The 20,840-nt window shown below is 38.0% G+C and overlaps 1 protein-coding gene across 1 annotated transcript in view; it reads right to left on the bottom strand.

Moving 5' to 3' along the window:
- The window catches only part of celsr1b (cadherin EGF LAG seven-pass G-type receptor 1b), a 79,110-nt gene that overhangs the window by 32,907 nt on the left and 25,363 nt on the right, over positions 1 to 20,840 (bottom strand). Inside the window, exons 4-8 of the mRNA XM_051689812.1 lie at positions 19,415 to 19,530; positions 17,637 to 17,725; positions 4,985 to 5,142; positions 894 to 1,057; positions 249 to 374 (exon numbers count right to left, since the gene is read on the bottom strand). Of these exons, the coding sequence (XP_051545772.1) occupies positions 249 to 374; positions 894 to 1,057; positions 4,985 to 5,142; positions 17,637 to 17,725; positions 19,415 to 19,530 (653 nt within the window). The remainder of the gene's footprint in view (positions 1 to 248; positions 375 to 893; positions 1,058 to 4,984; positions 5,143 to 17,636; positions 17,726 to 19,414; positions 19,531 to 20,840) is intronic.

Here is a 20,840-nt window from a genome sequence, read left to right as displayed (position 1 = left end):
GGCTATAGGGGTAATGAAATGCAAAGAAATATTAAACATTTTGAGGGAAAGCCACAATTCTTCAATAGGTGTCTTAGTCACAAGTATGAGTCGTGGATTTGTGTACACATTGGTATTTCAAGGAGGCCCAGGGCAAATTCAGGTAATGTATTGGAGGTGTGTCTGTGGGTGTGTATGTCCAGTAAGCAAGATGAAGTCAAAGGTGGAGAAATACAAAGAAATAAAAGAGTAAAAGAGGATTATCTTACCATGTTCACAATTCTTTCCTCCGTAGCCTAATGGGCAGTTACAGATGTGGGTGTTCCATTTATTCACGCAAACTCCTCCATTCTGACAAACAACTTTGGTACAAAAGTCACGTTTTGCTGCACAACCTGAATAGAAAGGAAAGACTTATTTTAAATATTAGGGTCCAAGTTTGGCATCTACTAATGGATGGTTCTAAAATAAAGAAAAACTTTAACTGAATTGTACATTGAAAAAACATCACCTCTATTAACGGGTCATAACACAAATTGTTTTGTTTTTTTACCCTGATGTCCACTTATAATGTTGTCAAGATTTTTGTGCCAAAAGCAGTCATAGCTTTGTTTTTCATGATCATTTCCAATCTCTTTTACAATGAAACCCTTGTAATTAAAGGGGTGTTCAAAAAGAAATGCAGAGCGGCAAATGCTACACACAGCCAAGAACAGCACAAGGTTTGGCAGACTTTCCACACACCTTTTGGAGTAGTAGCTATCCATCTTATTTCCTCCTTATTACTTCATCATGTCTAGGTGGGCAAAGTTGCTGAACACAGAATATATGTCGTTGATGTGTAAATGTAGGCTTTCATGAGTGCAACCATTCATGAAAAACCTTGTATTTTCATGAGATACACAGTTACTAACCTGCTAAGGTGCCGTTGTGTGCGATGAAGTCGGCCAAGTCTATGGGCTTGCTGTCGATTGTCAGGTTCCTAATGCAACCCACAAAGTCTCGGTTCTGTACAGGGAAATCCTCAGGCAGATTTGGAACCCCACCCAGGAGCAGAGGTCCAGTGAGATCCAGTGACCTGAATAGACATGGAAAGACCCCTGAAACTTATACCCAAACACTTTAAAAACATTCTCCACTAACTATGTGACACAATATAAGGTGTAATAAGGTTTAAAAGATTCACAGGCATTATACTATACTTTTGAAAATTAGTAGGCAGAGGGTGGACCCTTTTCACAGCCTGCAATTCTGCCTTATTTAGCAGCATAAATCTAGCAATTTATATATGTATATATATATATATATATATATACACATACATTATTTAGCATTTAATTTATTTATTTACCATGGCATTCATTTAAAATAACTAGTTAACACTGCTCTGATGGGGTTTCATATACAGCTGCTGATGGAGTGACAGTAAATTTGGCATCTTTCTCTCTTCTGATTGCCGTAGTCCATCACTCTCTATTTTTTTCCTCTTCTGGAATGTTATGGAAATGTAACAGTGGATTTTTTCCTTTGCGGTTAGTGTAAATGTAATATTTGTAAAAATTATATTTGCAATCATGCAAAAATTATATTTGCTGTGGTCTCCCATTCACAACTATTTATATACAGTTTTCCTCACTGTAGCTTAATTCCACGTTTTAGGTTAAAATTTAAATGAATGTATAAAGGAAACTATATCTTAATTCTTAATTAAATGTTATGCTGCATGAATAATTATAATACAAGAATTAGCAAAATGCTGTTTAAAATAGTTTCAGATGGAGTATAGCATGTCTGCTGCAAGACATCAAAATTCCCAAAAAGTATTTAATGTCAACTACCCATAAATGCAAGCTGTGCAAGCTTCTTATGTGTGATTACATAGTCAAATTAAACATTAAAGTTACTTTCACGGAAATACAAAGCAGCTTACATTGCATTAAAACATAAAATGTGCCGAGCTATTAAAAGCTGTGTACTGATGTTTTGCAGTTTTATGACTCATTATCTGAAATATAATATATTATTTTTTACTTATAAAAAGTGTTTAAAGTGTTTTAGCCAGAATATGCTGTAGTTGTGGCTTTCCAACATCGTGGCTTTACGGAATTGAGGACGGCAGTGCCTTTCATCTACAATTCATGTTGTGACCCATAAATCCAGGTTGATCTGCAGGTTTATGGGTCAGCACTTACTGTGAGCATATGGTCAGACCCTAGCAGTTGCATTGCGAGGCTTTACCAACCATACCTCCACTTATCTCAGATGAACTTCAACCATCTCAAACAGCACTGTTCTCGAAACAGAAACACAATTAGCCTACAATGGCAAATCCCAGCTGCAGATAAGCCGGGAGTGTGGTTCCAGTGTAGAGCTCATAAAACTTGTTTGACATGAGACAGAGTGCAGATTGGTGGAGATTAGAAAAAAAAGATGGAGCTGAGTAAGAGGGGAATAGCAGAATGCTGTGTAATCTCCTGTAATGATCAGCTATTCAACACCAGTCTGCAGTTAGAATGCCTATGCGTGCTCAAGTTCCTCTGCCCCATCACACTCTCCCTTTCAGTGCAATACTTTATGCCCTGAGGACTTGGGACAGTGGAGGGATGAATGAATGTGAAAGACAGAGAGAATGAGAAAAGAAAGAGAGAAGGGACAGGACAACTAGTTGTGATTTAAGTAGGTATCTAGACAAATATTTTTTAGTTTAAAGTAAAATTGAAATAAATAAATAATGACTCTCATAAAGACCCCATGAAATCAAAATTGAAGTATTGTTGCTTTTAGTCCACGCCTATTCGCTTTTGAAGCCATCTTCCTTCTAGTGCAGTGTTTCCCAACCAGGGTGCCATCTGGTTAGATCAGGGGTGCCTTGTGAAAAATCCTTCAAACTTTTAAAAAATCCAAAACTGCGTATAAAAATTCTTAAAGACATGAATATCATGAATTTTTCAATAGTAACAAGTAATAATAAACTGCCGTTTTGTCTCTCTCTGTCACTCATGCACGCAGCATTCTGCTGCTCATTGGACGCTAGACAAATGCACAGTGAGTTAAGGAAGCACATTGCTATATCGTGTCTCTTCAAATGAGCGATGCGATAAACAATTGCTCCGTTTTGTGATCAACTAGCTGTCAACAATGCAAGCATGTGACATCTGAGCGATCATTTTGCCTCGTCACATCGTTGTGTTTGCTCATATTACAGCTGCTTTGATAACAAAGGCAGAAATACAGTAGCAAAAACGCTTTGTGTGTAATGCTTCCTAAACAGCTGTAGGGTGAAGAAAAACACTTCAGACTACTTCATCCTGTTAATCACATGACACATTTCTCATCTCCATCTGACCTGTACAGGTATTTTCTCTGCCTTGTGAATTAGTAATTTTAATAATAACCAGGCCTGTTTAACGATCTACATAAAATAAAAACAATATTATTAATAATATGTATGCATAATATTTAAAATATAATCTTATTATCTATCTTTCTTATACACTACATATTATTTTCTATTTTCAATAAATATCATAACTGATTCAGCAGCAAAGTCTCCTCTTTCAGGATTTCATCTGTACATTTTCAGTGGATTCTGTCAACTTTAAACTGGAGAGCATTGACATATTAAAGGGATAACACTACTCTTAAAGGTATAGTTGACCACAAAATAAAAACTCTGTCATCACTTACCTTCATGTTTTTGCAAACACATATGGCTTTATTTCATCCGTGGAATGCAGCAACCTTATGATATTCATCTCGCATTATAAGCACTAAATATGCTTCTCATGTGGGACAAGGATGTGCGCGGAGTGATAAAAGCCTTAAGTTGCGCTCTGCTCTATCTGTGCACGCATGTCAACCGGGCTCCCCTCAAAATTCAAGCTCCGGTGACAGGATAGCCCAGAGTGGCTCACATGTGCGATTAAATCGGCTTCTCTCGATAAAGTGCCGAATGTGACCCATTTGAATTCAACATGAGAATTTTTTTATTTTAAAGTGCTTTGTAGCATTTCAACCACATCAAACGGCTAAACAGCTGCAATATTCTGAACAGTACTGAAGAGGGAAAGAGAAAACACCTGCCCTGCACCAACATCTATTACAAGACTATTCACATCTTCACATCAACACCCTTACTAACATTTATCACAGTAAACTGTTACAGAATTTCTACAACTGTGGAAGTTGTAGCCAAGAAAAAACACAGATAGCTCTTACTCTTTTGTCGTTGGTATGTAAGTATTTTGGACTGAAAGACTTGTTTGACTGTTGTACAGATGACAAAGTGTCACTGTAGTGTTTAAGGCAATGAGCTGCAATCAAACGACTGATGACCATAAGTATGTGACTTTATTTTTAATATTATTTATTTTTCTGTATTATTTTTTTAACAACTTAAGAACCTTAATTTGATGTGGATGTCCCAATGTGGATACTGGATTTGCACTTTTCAGAGAGCTCAATAAAACATAAAAATTATATTTTGGTTGCACTTGTGAGATAATAAATGTAATTGATTGTGTAAAATCAGCACATAATATCATAATATTGATCAAAGGCCCCTGAATCGAACATAAATTGCATCGCGGCAGACTCTGAGGTATAAGCAAACACTGGATCGCTGGCTAAAAGAATCTATATAAGATCGTATCATGAAGAAACCAGCGATTTACAGCCGTAAAATCTGTGCATGTTTGTCTTCATAATATTTAATCAAAATGTAATAACTTGCTCTGCCTCTAAAAAGATTTTTCCTTTTAGTTGACATCACCAAGTCCACTATTTTTTAACCTCTTGCCTCCAACCTCCCAGCTCCACTGTGGTATGTAACACCTACTCTACTTTTCACAATCCAATCAATTCCTGATGGATAAACTAAAGTCCCATCCAACAAATATTTTTTTTTTTTTTGTTGATTATCTTGTTTCACTCAGAAATATATCACATTACAGAAGAAAAATGGGTTGTGAGTGCTGTTTTATGTTGATTTGAAGAAAACACTTACTTCTTTTGGCCTGTTTGGGTACTGCGGGCTGCACAGGTGTAGTTCCCAATCTGTCCCCCAAAACGTAGAGCCATTGCCACATCACAGTCATCGACCGCAACTACGGCAACCTTTTCCTCAGAGGGGCCATGAGGGATGCCAAGATGGCCAATATTGGGCTTTAAAAAAATAAAAGAGAAAAAAAGAGGAAACAATAAGCCAACTTTCACAACTGAACTTGATTTGATGATCTGATGCAGTGCAAAGTTATTTTGTGGGTCCTTTCTGAATGATATATTTGGACACTGAATCCACATCTAAAATGTATGAATGTCATTGCATTAGATAAAATATCAAACCAATTTTTTTTTTTTTTTTTTTTTTTAAGATAGCACAAGCAAAATTTTCAAGCAAAACATTTGATAACAAGACATTTTAAGACATTTGTTTAAATTATACAAAAATAGATATACTGTTCAAAATTAAGACAAAAGTATTTGGACACTCTCTGGAACTACACCTGTGGTCACTTCTAGAACCTGTTAAAGCTTGAGGGGAACTAAATTCCACAAAAAATCCCCATGGGATCAGTAGGTTAGAAGTAATGGCAAAATGGATAAGAGAAGTTGGCCCTGAGAATAGTTCTACCATCATTTATTTGCAGATGCCAATTAGCTTAATATTTGGTAGCTAATGCAGTGAAATTCAAACATTTTTGAGTATGATTTAAATGTGCAAATATTTTTTGAGCCACTGTTCTTATTTCTTAAAAAACCCAATTCGTTTTTAAATCTGTCTGTGGAGCTTGAATGCACTGACTTTTACACCTTTGTATAGGTGGAGATAACAGGCATTGTTTCTATGTAATCTCTGACACACAGCATGAGATGATTGTTTACTACTCTGTGACATTTTGGCCTTCTCAACCTCACCTAACTGGATTAGGCAAACTAGATGCTGGCACAGAGGAGATACCAGAAAGAACACCATTCCATGTCAAACCTCCCCAGAGACCCAAACTGTTTCCACAACACAGCAAAAAATTTTATTATCTTCTGGCAACACCCTTTAAAATGTTCTCAACTCATTAAAATGGATTTTGTGGAACATTACCACATTAATTATTGAGCTGCTCTTTGATGTTGGCCCTGTGGTGTTGTTGGGGCTTCATTCAAGAGCAGGTTTGGTAATTAGCAATAATCAATAATTATCAAAGATAATTATTAATTATTAAAATCAATAGAACATTGATGTAATGTTTAATGTGTGTGTTCATGTATAGCATGTCTTTTATTTTGTATTCTAGTTCCTGTTTCGTGTCATGTGTTCCCTAGTCATGTGATGTCCTGTTTTACCTCCATGTTCATGTGTCTTGTTTTCATTGGTTTATTGTCTTGTTATCTTGTTTAGAGTTCTGTTTGTTCATTGGTTATATTCTCCCATGTCCATGTATTTAAGCTCTCATGTTTTCCATTGTCCTTTGTCAAGTATCGTAGATGTTTGGTAACATTGTGTCATGTCAAGTCAAGTTTATGCTAGGTCAAGTTTATGTCAAATCAAGATTATAGTCAAGTTAATGTTTATGTTTCACGTTTATAGTTAGGGTTTTTGGTTTTCATGTTTATTAATACATTTGCACTTGGGTTCTTCATTCCATCGTCATCGCTGTCAGCAGCAGCTTTGTTACAGAAATACTTGACCGACAAATATGAACCCAGCAATCCAGCTCCTACGTCTATGTCAGGGGTATCGTCCCCTGGAGGATTACGTGGAGGATTTTTGTGCTCTGGCATGCCAGGTGGATTTTAATGAGGTGGCCCTCAAGGACTGTTTCCGATTTGGAATGAATGAGCTCATCTCTTTGCTAATGCCAGGCGGTCAGAGTACCCACAGCCTGGCTCAATATATCGACCTCGCCCTACAGATTATTGGTTCCACGTTCACTGTGGAGGAGGCGGATGCCGAGCCAGAGTTCCACGACAGCCTGCTCCATGCAACGTCACAGCCACGCCTGAGTCTGTTCCACGCCATGTCATGGCCACATCTGAGCAGTTGGACCTGGAGATGGTTCCCGCCCTTGTACCCACCCTTAGTTCTCCTGAGCAGGCAAGGGGAACTTTCAACCCTCCAACCCCGCCTGGACCCTCCGATCCCTGGACTCCGCCTTGGTCTGTCGGTCCCTCGACATTGCCTCAGCTCTGTATTCCCTCGGCTCCACTGCGGTCCTTCAGCCTGTCAGCTTTGCCGGGGTCCCTCGTCCCTCCGGCTCCTCCTTGGTCTGTCGGTCACCTGGCTCCGCCTCGGCTCTCCGAAACTCTGGCTGCGCCTCGTCCCTCCAATCCGTCAGCTCCACCGGGGACTTCCTTCCCTACGGTTCTACCTCGGTCCTCAGTCCCACCGGCTCCGCCTCAGTCTTCTGATCCCCCAGCTCCACCTTGGTCCTCCGAGCCTCCAGTGCAGCCTTGGTCCTCCCTGCCATCGGTTCCACCCTGGCCCTTCGAGTCCTCGGCTACTCTCTGGGTACCAAGTTCCATGGTGTCGCCTTTCAAGTCTCTCACGGCTCCGCTTTCCATGGCTCCGCCCCTCAAATCTCTCACAGCCCCACCTTCCATGGCTCCGCCCCTCGAGCCTCTCAGGGCCCCACCTTCCATTGACTCTGCCCTGGTCCCATGCACCACGCCTCAAGCCCCCCCCAGCTCCCTACAGAACTTTGGAACTATGTAATGTTTAATGTGTGTGTTCATGTATATCATGTCTTTTATTTTGTATTCTAGTTCCTGTTTCATGTCATGTGTTCCCTAGTCATGTGATGTCCTGTTTTCCCTCCATGTTCATGTGTCTTGTTTTCATTGGTTCATTGTCTTGTTATCTTGTTTAGAGTTCTGTTTGTTCATTGGTTATGTTCTCCCATGTCCATGTATTTAAGCCCTCATGTTTCCATTGTCCTTTGTCAAGTATTGTAGATGATTGGTAACATTGTGTTATGTCAAGTCAAGTTTATCCTATGTCAAGTTTATGTCAAGTCAAGATTATAGTCAAGTTTATGTTTCACGTTTATAGTTAGGGTTTTTGGTTTTCACGTTTATTAATAAATTTGCACTTGGGTTCTTCATTCCATCGTCATCGTCTTCATCATTGTCAGCACCAGCAGCAGCTTTGTTACAATTGATTTGAATCAACATTAGCTTATTAATCCTTCAAATCAACAATCATCAAAGATAACTATCAATTATCAAAATCAATAGAATATTAATAAGAATTAATATTGCTGGGGCACCACCCTGGAATCAGGGACTAATAACCAGACAGTATAGCAGTCTCAATATAGGATTGTTCTCTTAAGAAAGTCGATGTCTGGAGAACATCGACATTCAAAAGAGGAACAATGAAGGCTTGAATCCGAGCACTGACATCCCCTGCCAGCCCTTGGCACAGGTGCATGCAGAACAATACCAAAACACTTCACTTTAAAGTACAACAAAGTTTATTGATGCAGTAATATCAATTAATAATCAATACAATACTGTCAATAAACTTCAGACTACAAACTAAACAGTAACATGATTAGATATGGTAACAGATAAGCCTATAAAACATGAGAGGAGGGTAGATGTGTGTGTGAATGGGTGTATGTGTGTGCGTGTGTAATGAGAGAAGGAGTGCACAAAATGGCGGCCGTGGCTCTTGTGGAGAGTGCGTCACGTGAGGTTTCTGGCCAGAGAATATGGCTGCGACCCGTTTAACACGTGTCTCCCCTGGTACAATAACTTACGGACAGAGTTGGGTTCTATCGCCAAGTTATCTGTTCGCCAAATGTGTGTGAGGGTATATTTGTGAGGGGTCGTGTGTGTGTGTGTGCGGTTAGTACGAGCGAGAGAGAACAGGGTGATGGCACCGAAGCCGGTTTAGCGATCGTGGGAGAGACAGCAACCGTTAGTTTTATCACTCAGATAAACTCTGTGAAACTCTGGTTCGTAATCCGTCCGCTGCGGTCATTGGTTCTTTAATGGATAAACTCAGTGTGTCGGTCTCACCTGCGATGGTGGAAATGCACAAACAGCCCAACGTGGTTGGATGACAACACAGAAAATCTAATTTGTGGTAACAGTAAGTTACAGTAATACCTTGAGTATTATTAGCAGCAATGAGTGGACTCGGCAGTCTGTAAACTGTACAAGCAATAACCTTGATACACAAGAATAACACACTATAATAATCTATCTCTGCCCAGACGTAAACCTCTTACTTGAGTCACGTGAGGAGAGCAGGTAGAATGTGTTCGTCCATCGTTTGACTCTGACTCGTTTCCTCAAAGCTCGGGTGATGACGGAAGGCCGTTTACTCGCTCTGTCGGCATGCGGTACGGCGGCTGATTCTCGGCGGGTTGGCGGAGAAATCAGCGAAGTCGACTCGGTTGAAGAAGGAAGAGAAATCTGCAGGCAAAAGGGTGAGATGCGGATTGCTCAGTGGTATCCTTCGGATCCGTTAGCATGCTCGGTGGAACACAGAGAATCTTGGCTTGTCCAGCGAGATGGAGATTGTATGGCCAAAGTTCAGGTACATACGTTACAACCTTGGGCAGCAAGGCTACACCTGGGAGCAGCAGGGCTGCAACTAGACGTGGCGAATACTGTCGCTGGAAGCAAGCTTTGGAGGAATCTCCAGGGTTTTATACTCTCGATGACATTATGGTTGAGGGACGTGTTCTAACGTGCATTTCATCCAATAGGAGTTGAGAGTTCGATCCTTCAGAATTTCACACCTAGGTGTAAAGTGAGCAAGGCTTGATGGGTTTTGTAGTCTGTTTGGACTCCCTTTGTTTGATTTTGGTGCCATTTTGTGTTATCAGGCTTTGAGTTTTCCTACAGGCCTCAGTCAGGCTTTATGGCTGTGTGTAGGCCTGCCTTTGTCTCCTATTTGAGCACATGAGGCCCAACAGTGTTAAGAATGTCAAAGTGACAGATAGTGCCATCATTCAGACCTTATGTGCAACTAATGCCAATTACAGTCTGATATATTTTCTTGTTCTGGTGGGAAACGTGAGGACATTTTAGATTGTCCATCACAAAAAAATTGCTTTTACAATGGCAATATACATCCACACTAGCTGACTATGTCCATATAACAAAGTTGTCTGTGTATATAACAGGATGAGGACAACGAGTTTATACATAAATATGACTATATAACTAGATGAGGACAATGAGTATATATATATATATATATATAAGTATGACTATAACCAGATGAAGACAAAAAGTAGACAGACAGAAGATATAGAAATAGATAGATAGATCGATAGATAGATATAGATATATAGATAGATGGATATATTCTGTACCACAGTGTAAATGTTATTGAGTGTCCAAGTACAGAATATGATGAGGGTATTTCATATCTAGTCCAACATTGTGTTATTCTCCTTTATCACAACAAGTTTAAGCTTTCTGCTTAAACAAGACAAGGATTTGATTACAAAATTAAATTATATGGAATGCTCCAAGGAAATAATACATTATACCTAACTTTAAAGCAGTCACTGGACTTCATGGGAGAAAATATATAAATATGGGGTTATTATTTACATTAGTGTTCATAGTAGAGCCTAATTACATAAGTACTACCTACACAAGTAATTTATTTAATTATATGTATTTAATAATATGTGTAATAGACACTGTAAAATAAAGTGTTATTTTGTTATTATTTTAATAAAAAATATTAAAATAAAATTGACATCTTCCAGATGAAAACATTGACATCTTTTGTATGCTATCAGGGATTCTCACAGCTGACAACTATGACAATGTCCCAGGCAGCTGCCCTTTTGTTCACTTTGTCTTTTATTACTTGACCTCTAAGAAAATGTATTACTTCATAAACTTGGTGTCAGTTTCAATATACCTCTCAGTTGTTGGCACAGAGAGGAAATTAACTGGTCAACAAGAAAAGCCATGAATAAGAGCATTCCTGCAGTCTGACACAAGTATCATGGAATAAATCCAACTGGTCAAGGCCTAAAGCTAGCAATCCAATCAATAGCAGTCATACTGCTTTAAAGGGATAGTTTACCCATACATGAAAATTTTGTCATAATTTACTCACCCTCATGTTCTTCCAAACTCGTATGACTTGCTTTCCTCCATCCTTTTCTGTCTGTGTCAGCATCTGTGTTTACTAAGGTTACACAAAAAGTTTTCCATACCACCTTTAAAGGGATAGTTCACCCAAAAATTTAAACTGTCATTTACAAACCCTCATGTTGTTCCAAAACAATTGCTCATAGATCTTTGTGGGTAAACATGAGTTGTTTCCTTTCCTTATGTGCTATTCCATAAAAAAAATTGTTGACATCAAAAGCCAGGCCGTTACAGCAGAATGTCAGTCATTATTTCACTCTCATTTCACCTTTTTTCCTAAACAATTTAAGTGAATGGTGAGGCTAATATTTTGCCCAACATCTCCTTTTTCTGTTTCAGTGAACAAAGAAAAGTTATACAGTTTTGGAACAACATGAGTGTGAGTAAATGATGACACAATTTTAATTTTTGGGTGAACTATCCCTTTAAAGGTGATGTGAAAACCTTTGTGTGTAACCTAAGTAAACACAGATGCCAAAACAGACAGGAAAGGATGGTAAAACACAAAAAATTAATAGCTAACCTTTATCGAACAGAATACCAGAATATTATGTTTCCACCACTATTAAAGCAGGCATACTTCTCCATTACAGTTTTCAACAGGTGTAGGACATTCTTCTTCTAAAAAAAAAAAAAAAAAACGATGGAAAGAAAACTGAGTGTTGATGCCCCTTATGGAGGTAACAGCATCTCTGTTCCTGAATAAGGACTCATTTTCAGCATAACACCTAGATGATTTTGCATTCTCTCATTTCCCATGTCCAACAAAAGGAATGAACTCACTGACAAGCTTAATACCCTTAGGAACATGCATGCGCACATATCATGACAACTGCTATTAACCTCCAACCTTGTATCTCATCGGCTTTTTCTCTCAAAGTTCAAAACAATGGTTTGTCGATCCCTGTGGGTAAACACAAGTTTTTTTCCATTCCATATGTGCTATTCCATAAAAAACAACATTGTTGTCAAAAGCTGGCCGTTCAATCAAACTTCATGGTATTTGGCATCCAATCAAACTTTATGGTATTCTGTTGCATGGTAATACGGCTAATAAAAATACAATATTTGGCCCAGTGTTTTGTCCATGTGTAAGACTGGTAAATTACACTTATGCTGTTGGTTATGCATTTACAAAATTTTACATTTTCTTATTCAGTCTGTCATGTCAGTAATTTTGCATATTGTTTGGTCTATGGCTATTTTAATCAACTTCAATGTGATTTGAAGAACAATTTTAGTTACAAGTTTTGTACTGTATTGAGTCGTTACTTGATGTGCCTGGGTTCAAAAACTAGCTGAGAACCACTGTTTTAAAGGATCAAATACCAGCAAACTGTAAATTAGTTGAAAGGTTTCATTCATCAAAAGGTTGTTTGCAAACATCACACTAAGTAGGCACTGGCTGAGATGTTTTAAAGTGAAGAGACTTAATACTTCAAAGCATCACTACATTACAGCTGCATCTCTTTGTGTTTGTTTGTTGTTACTCATGGAAAATATTTGAAAGTCTCCTCAAAGACTGGTTGAGTCCATAGTCAAAATAACACATAGGTTGAACTCTGATGATCAAACATCGATGGGGTCAAAGAGATGTGAGGCCAGCTATTCCACAGCATTATACTGTCTGTTTCTGAGCAACCATTTCATGATGCAGTATGGCCAAAATTTCAACCAAATTTTGTTAAAGATTTTTCTGTCATAAAAATAGAGATGGATTTCAGAATCCGAAACAGCATGTGAACACGAACTTGCATGTATGCAATATTAGAGCTTTCACCATGGCTTATCTGATCTTATCATATAGGACAAGGCCCCAGATGGAGAAAAACTTCATGAAATAAAAAGCATATTCTAGAGATTTAGAATAATAGGCCTGGGTGTTTTTATATTTAAGTGCAGCTGAAAAAAACATGTGCCATCTGGTGCTTTAAGAGACTCCAAGCGCATCATTGTAGCCCCAGATTAACTCACCAGGGGGTCTACTATTGTCTGCATTCTCAATCGAACTGCATTTGAACTTGGAATCCTTAAATAAAGGGGTATGGGGGAGCTGGGCTACTACAGCCACAATGGAGCAAACACGACAAACACATGGGGAAAGAAGGCGTTGATTCCGAATTGATGGCTATAGGGTCTGATCTTCCACATAAGCATTTTAGTGGTGCTCCAATCCCATACTTATTCAAAGCAAGATGTTTAAAATATTTATGATTGTGACTGAAAGGATATTAGTAATAGCAGGACAGCCATGATCAGTCTAATATGATATAATTCACATTTATGTCACTATAAAACATCAATACAGTAAATGAAGCAACAAACCTGTACAAAGGCAGACTAGTTTAATAAGTAAGGGGTAATGGACAGGCAGCTGATCATTATTGCTAAATAAACCCCAACAATGTGATATTCTTGTATCAGTCTGAAGGGGTTTATTTTGGACGTACTGATTTTAATTGAAGTTATTTAATTATGCAAGAAGAAAGAGACCATGGAGTGAAATTAGATACATGAAACTAGCAGAGCTATGTAGGAAACTGGTTCCCTGTAACAACAGTCAATTATACAGTTTAGCAGACATTATAGAAAAATATTTCACTGCAGAATGCAACAATTGGCCAGTCAGAATTATTCATTCCAGAGAATGGTGTAATAACACTAGAGGTCTGCAGCCCAACCTGGGCTCATAAGGACTCAAGAAACCAGGGCCAGGTTTGGGCTAGGTTTTCAAGTATAACTTCGGCTTCGGGTTTGTAATTAAGGAAAAAATAAACAGACCTACCTAACTTGTTTTATTCAAGTGGCACACGCTCTCTATCCACAACTAATGTGTTTTTGCGCGTGTCTGCTCAGTTTTTCCATTGTTTTTCAACGTAAACACATGCTTCTCGCTGTTTCTTCAGCATCTTGTGCAGAACCGCTGCATTTTTTTAGACACCGTGTCAAGTTCAAAAGAACTTAAAGTTTCAAAACGGCATGTCAAGACACCTGTGTTCTTTTTCATTCGCTGTGCCGTGTCTAGCTTGTTTTTAGCGCAGGTGTCACCAACATTCGTGTTCTGTAGAAGAGGACTTCATGTGACTGTTACAGATGATTCCAGATTGTTCTGCACCAAGCAAAGTTTCGGCGCATGGTAAACAGTAAGCCTATGTTTTATCCCCTTCTGCTCTAGTGTGCTGAAGGGCCACCGTGCCTTGTTAAAACTGTGTACCTTATTTTTCAGAAATAAAGTGCATCTCTGTAAAAGTCGCACTGACAGAGGTTGCATGAAATAGGCACTAGGACCCGGGAGCAGTCTCCCGACTTCCCTTCTGCCGTTTAACATGTCAAAACGCGCTCCATAGAGATTTCAGGATCTACGCATCGTATATTGCACTATTTGGCCTTGTTTTAATCAGAAGTATATGCTTTAAGTAATTGTGTATAACAGTTTTTCATATTCTGTTTGTTTCATGAAAATAATGCGACAAATAAGCCGTTTATAACTGTTTATAATGTATTTACTCTATGCTGTTTACAAATAAAGGGCCCCGACCCCCCAGCAAGAAGGTCCCTAGTTTGAGTCCCGGCTCACCGTAAGCCTTTCTATGTGGAGATTGCATGTTCTCCCCGTGTTTGCACGTGTTTCCTCCGGGTGCTCCGGATTCCCCCAAAAAACTGCTTTTAGTCTACATGTAAAACAACATGCCTATGCCAATATATTAGCGACTGTCTATCTGTGGATATTTCTGATATTTTAACCCTCTTTGCTATGCACTAATTATCTAGTTCATTAATTGAATGTTTTTACTATGAGTGTGATGAAATGTCATTTTGTGGACATGTGAGGAGTTGTGTTTGAATGTGGTCTAGAGTTTGTTAGAACAATAATGTTAAGATGGGACAGAATATTAAAACTTGTTGTGTAAAGTACTTTGTAAAGGCAATATACTCTGAAAAGGCTACTTCAAACCACTTCTACTGTCTCTATGACTGATGTTTTCATCTTTTTGTGTGTATGCACATGTGTTTTGGTGTGCGTGTGTTTGACCGGCCGACATCAATTATGCATAAATAATGTAAATATGTCACTCTGGACAATAAGCTGCTGATAAAAAAAAACGTGATTTATATTCTGGAAAATTGGGGTATTTTTACTGTTACAATAATACTTTTTCTAATGTTGCCTGTGATGCTTAAATAAAATGCAGCCTATTACAGAAATACTTGCTTGGAAAAAAAATTATGAAGAGAGTGAGCTATTTCGGGTTCAGGATGGGTTTGGGCATGACGGTACCGTTCGGGTCTGGTAGGGCCATCTGTCTCGTATGTACTCAGGTACGGGTTGGGTTCAGGTTTAATTTTAAGGCCCGTGTAGACCTCTAAATAACACTGGCTAACTTTACAGCCTTTCATCTGTTGTATGCAACTTCAATGGAGGTTTGTAAAAATCAAAGAAATTATGGACCATCAAAATAAGAAAGCCACAGCATGCTGACTGCCATCCCTCAAGGATACTTTTTGAAATGAGATTTCTTCTGTTTTAAATAATAATATTAACACACTAAATACTCTCACAAAAAACAAGATGTGTAATAAGATACCTGTTTAAGAGAAAAAACACAACTAGCTTTTAGCTATGAAATATAACACATGAAATATTACACATGCACTGAACTGCAGCCATGCAGTATTTCAAAAACTGTAATACGAGGGCCTGAAAACTGGAAGGATCAAAGAAGTAGAAATACAAGCTGTTTCTTTTGAGAGGAGCTCTTAGAAGATGCTATGAACTTTGATACAGCTACAAATGCAGCTGAGATGGTGTGTCCTCTTTTATAAAATATTGACCCAGAGGAACTGATCTCACTAAGAAACATGGACTCTTGAATCGCTACCTTTCTCCAATAAACTACCTAAAATTGGAACTATCTAATGGATTACAATGCCAGTTTGTTTGTGTTTTTTGATCTATCATTAAATTAAAAATATATATTTCTTTAATCAAAACACCATCAAAACACATTGCATGAATTACGAATTGGAAGACACTACATTCTCCCCATTTACACTTGATATTACAGCAATACAACCATCCAATGAGAAAACATCTTAAGTATACCTGGTATCAACATACAGTGACACAAATGAGAAGCACATACATCTGAAGGTCACTCAATATAAGTACTCTAAAATAACTGAGAAATCACATTTGAGGTGAGATTAAATTTAAAGTATATTTGGGACATACAGTGCACTCATTTTTAATTCATGCATTCTTTTTTCTTTTTTCTTTTTTTTGATGTAGTGAGTGATTTTTTTTATAGTCATTAAATCAAAGTCACAGGAAACGCATTTAAGACACATGTAATTGGCATAAACGGCAATCTGACCACTTGTCATGGGCATCTGCAGGATTTTATCTGAGATTAGGCTTAGAAATCTGCCCAAATCAACCTTATATCTAGGGGGTCTGGGGGCATGCTCCCCTGGGAGAATTTTTTTGCAAAAACAACACAAAGTATAAAATTTGGGGACTTTGAGAGAAGTATTTTTTTCTCGAGTATGAGTAGCGTTCATGTAACTACTGGCTAAAAGCTTTTTTTTCCAGTAACCGTTCAGAACAAATGTGTTCTTGCGCTAAAAAAAGCAAAACGCACTACAACGAATAGAGCAGAACGCAGGTGTCTCGAGACGCAATTTTTTTTACTTTTTTACTTGACACCGTCTAAAAATGCAGCGCTCCCACGAGAGATGCTAAAAACACAGTGAAATGTGACGCAGTTGTCAAAAGACATCCATCTAGCTGTCAGGTGTATTCTGTTGATTCATGTCTTTTATTTTGAAATTCTAGTTCCTGTTTCATGTCATGTGTTCCTGTTTCCCTAGTCATGTGATTTCTGTTTTCCCTCCATGTTCATGTGTCATGTTTTGTAGTCAGGGTTATTGGTTATCACGTTTATAAATAAACTGCATTTGGGTTCTTCATCTTCACGTCATCTTTGTCATTGTCATCATTGTCAGCAGCCAGCATACGTTACACTAGCGAATGTTTACACGGAAAACTATTGAAAAACAGAGCGAGCGGACGCAAAAACACGTTCGATTTGAACAGCCTCTTGTTCACAGACACAGCACTAGCTGAAGTTTCTCAAAGTTACCTCTCAGTTGATTGTAGGTACATTTCCACTCCAAATGATTCAGTGAGAGAGCACTCTGATCGAATTGTACTGAATCACGAATCGAATCAGACCGTTTTGCAAGCCCGTTTGACCAATTCACTGAAAAGAACCGACTCAAAAGAATTATTCATTCGCAAATTGGGAATCGCTAGTTCTTTTAAACAGCCAAACGAAATATGGGACACATTTCATGGTTGATGAAATATTCTGAGAGTAAATGTTTCTCAGGTCAGACGGAGCACTCCTGGTACGCACAGTGCGTACGGCCATACAGCTGCAGGCGCCACTGCCACTTGTCATCAGATCACCCAAGACAAATGTTAATAGCAGGTGTAAACAGGGCCGTTGTGCCCAGAACTTGTGTCTTACCTTATTGTAGTAATGTAGATGTACTGTGTGCCATTGTCCGTCACTAATCCCACCAGTTACAAATGGAGCCACTGTGGTTTTAGACTCTCCTGAGGGACAGATGAAACCAGTTTTACTGATAACAGGTGAAATTTAAGAGTTAAGGGCCGTTCAGACCGAACACGTTCTTGCTTTAAAAAAGATCCTGCGCAAAGAACAGAACAGAAAGCAGGTGTCTCTAGATGCGTTTTAAAAGTTAAAGTTCTTTTAACTTGACGAAGCATCTAAAAAACACAGCGCTCCTGTGCGAGACGTTGAAAAAAACAGCGAGATGTGCCACAACGGTCAAAGGCGTCAGTCTAACAAATGCTGCTTACATAGAAATTATTAAAAAACAAATCAAACGGATGCAGAAAAAGAGTTCAGAGTGAATGGCCCCTAATGCTATTAGTCTGTTTGCATTGAGAATGATGGTAATTCACATTGTCCAGTGGTGTGAAAGCATTACTCAATGTTGTAAAGATAACCAAAATATGTTACATGGTTAACACAATGTACAATAAAGCGTTCTAAATTCCCACATCACATAATTCCAAACTAATTAAATGTGTTCAAGGCACCTTGCTAAACACACAAGAAGAATTTTAATATGTGTGCCATTTTTCCAGTCTAGTGGGCATGATAAGTGAATCATTATAGAGGGGATAATGACATGTCAGGACCCCCCATGACAGAACTGGCCATCGGTGCATGCACTGTAAAATATCTTAGTTGTTTATGTCCTTATCTGCCTTAATAACATTGAATGATGGCTAGTAAGCTGGGAGGATTGACTTTTGCCCTCTGTGTATTTATCATTTACCCGAATCATGGTGTTGTGAGAAGTTTTACATTCCTGGACAGTGATATGCCACTAGAGGAAATGCCTTTCACTGTCTTTCTTCTCAGCTAATGTGGACTGTTGACCATCAGTGCTGTATTTAACAAGCATCTATCTCATACCAAGGCACTGTAGGGCTAAATTCCACTATTGTGTTTCCTTTGGAAAAACTTCTGACCTGTTAAAGAGACGGGAGGTGGTATTTTACATATACTGACTGGACAGTAACACTTGTTGAAGTGTAAGGTTTGGCAAAACAAAGGAACAGGTACACAGAGGAAGTGTGTTTGAGTGATCTTTGGCCACCTGTTTCCTTTGGCAAAACTCGCAATACACACATATATACAGTAATTATGTTTGGGACATGAAGCTCAAAAAAGGGTCTGAATAGGCAGGACTCTCACACTGTACTTATACTTCAAATAAATTTGATAATTTGGGAAACATTTCCTTTGACTTTTCAGACATCTATCTATCTATGTATTTATGTAGTAATTTATGCATTTATTTGAGGTGCTATTGATGACATATTGCAAATAAAATAAAACAATAAATTAAGAACAAAATTCACATTTGTCCTTTATAAATAGTAATAATGTCAAGATGTGAATAAATACTAAACATCAGCTTATATATCAGAAAATTGAAGTCAAAACATGAATGTGAATACACATTCTGTAAGTCAAAAAGTCACTTTATTTTGAGAAAGACCTGATTAATGTCTTCAAGAAATTATAGGTTAGTTCCAAAACTCCAAGTCATTTCTGAAGTCATCAATCAAAATATAACTCTTCTTTATTCTATTTATTGGTTGCTTGGGTAGTAGTTATTAAAATGAAACAGGTGCTAAATCAATTGTCTGTGGGAAAATTCAAAGTAAATTAAAACTACAGCACTGAGATTAAAATCAACTACTCACCAGCAGAGAATGTCAGCTGTATTTGTTCTTCCACAATTTCAATGGCAATGAAATCGTGTCTTTCATTAAACCTCCCATTATACAGCAGCAAAGCGTTTCTTTTCCTGGTAGCAAACCTTTAAAAGAAACACAGTCCTTTTTAAAATGTAATGCATCATAATTAACTTGTTCATAACTTGTCCAATTTCGCAGGAAATATTCGCATTCGTTTTAAATTCTTTTGCACACAAATTTAAAGGTGTTCATGCGTTCAACTGCAGTTCCAGCTGCAGCCACAGGGGACAGTTTGAAAATTTCGGAAAGCAAACTGATTTAAGAAGATAAAAAATGTGACCTGCTGTTGCCAATTTCCAGCAAGATCAGTCTGTACAAAGGCCATTTGTATTACATCATATTTTAAAGTGACATTCATTTTTTTTTTTTTTTTTTTTAATGAATATTCCTTTTTGATACATATATCAAGTGCAAGAAAGTAGCCTGGGAACATTCTAAGATTACTGACAATAAAAATTATGCTTGACAGAGTAATAACAGAACATTAAAAAAAGATAGGGAGTGGAGGAAAAGGAAGTAAAAAGATAAAAGCTGCCAAGAGACACAGCTAGAGGTAATGACGCTGTAATGGATGGGGAAACTGATCCTCTGATGTTTGCCAACCTCTAATATCTCGCTTAACCCTGTGTTGAGGGCACCTGGGAGTTTTGCAGGGAAGGTGTCAGATAGCACATGGCAAAGGGGCAAACACACAGGAAAAACGAACAAAGATGCCTCACCACATGTGTCATCCTGTTTTCATGTTTGCCATGAGAGGAACTTGTATGGTTGGTATGTGATAGTGTATAATTTGGTAAACCAGATACATGATTATTAAAACATGCTTTAATAAAAGCCTATGGTAAAGTGACGAGATGGTGAAGGTTATACAGGTGTTTTACCATTAGAAAAATTTACCATGGTAACCATAGTTTATTCCAAAACACCATAGACACTAATGTGTATGTTACTGGGTTTACACAGTAGGAACTTGCTATTAGCCACCACTGTCATCAAGAATATTTTTTGTAAAACATGTTTATCAGGTAACCAAAAAAAAATTGCTATAATAAATTAACTGGTTTTTGTGCTTCTTGTGGTAAAATCTAATTTAACCTGTTGATAGAAATATATTCAAAAATATTATTTAATATCACTGAATCAACCTGAATACATTCGGTTACACCAACAAAACCAATTTTAAGGGTTGAATCAGGTAGAAATAGTTCTTAAGGTAACAACTGGAAGTTACCACATTTTACAGTGTAGGTTACAACAGCGAAATACATTTTTATGGGTTAGATCAAGTAGAAATAAATCCTTAAGGTAACAACTGCATGTAATCACTTTTTTACATTCATGATATGAAAAACATTTAAAATTTTATAATAAA

The sequence above is a fragment of the Myxocyprinus asiaticus genome, chromosome 46, assembly GCF_019703515.2.
Source record: "Myxocyprinus asiaticus isolate MX2 ecotype Aquarium Trade chromosome 46, UBuf_Myxa_2, whole genome shotgun sequence".
NCBI lineage: Eukaryota > Metazoa > Chordata > Actinopteri > Cypriniformes > Catostomidae > Myxocyprinus > Myxocyprinus asiaticus.
This window is presented reverse-complemented; position numbering and strand designations above follow the sequence as displayed.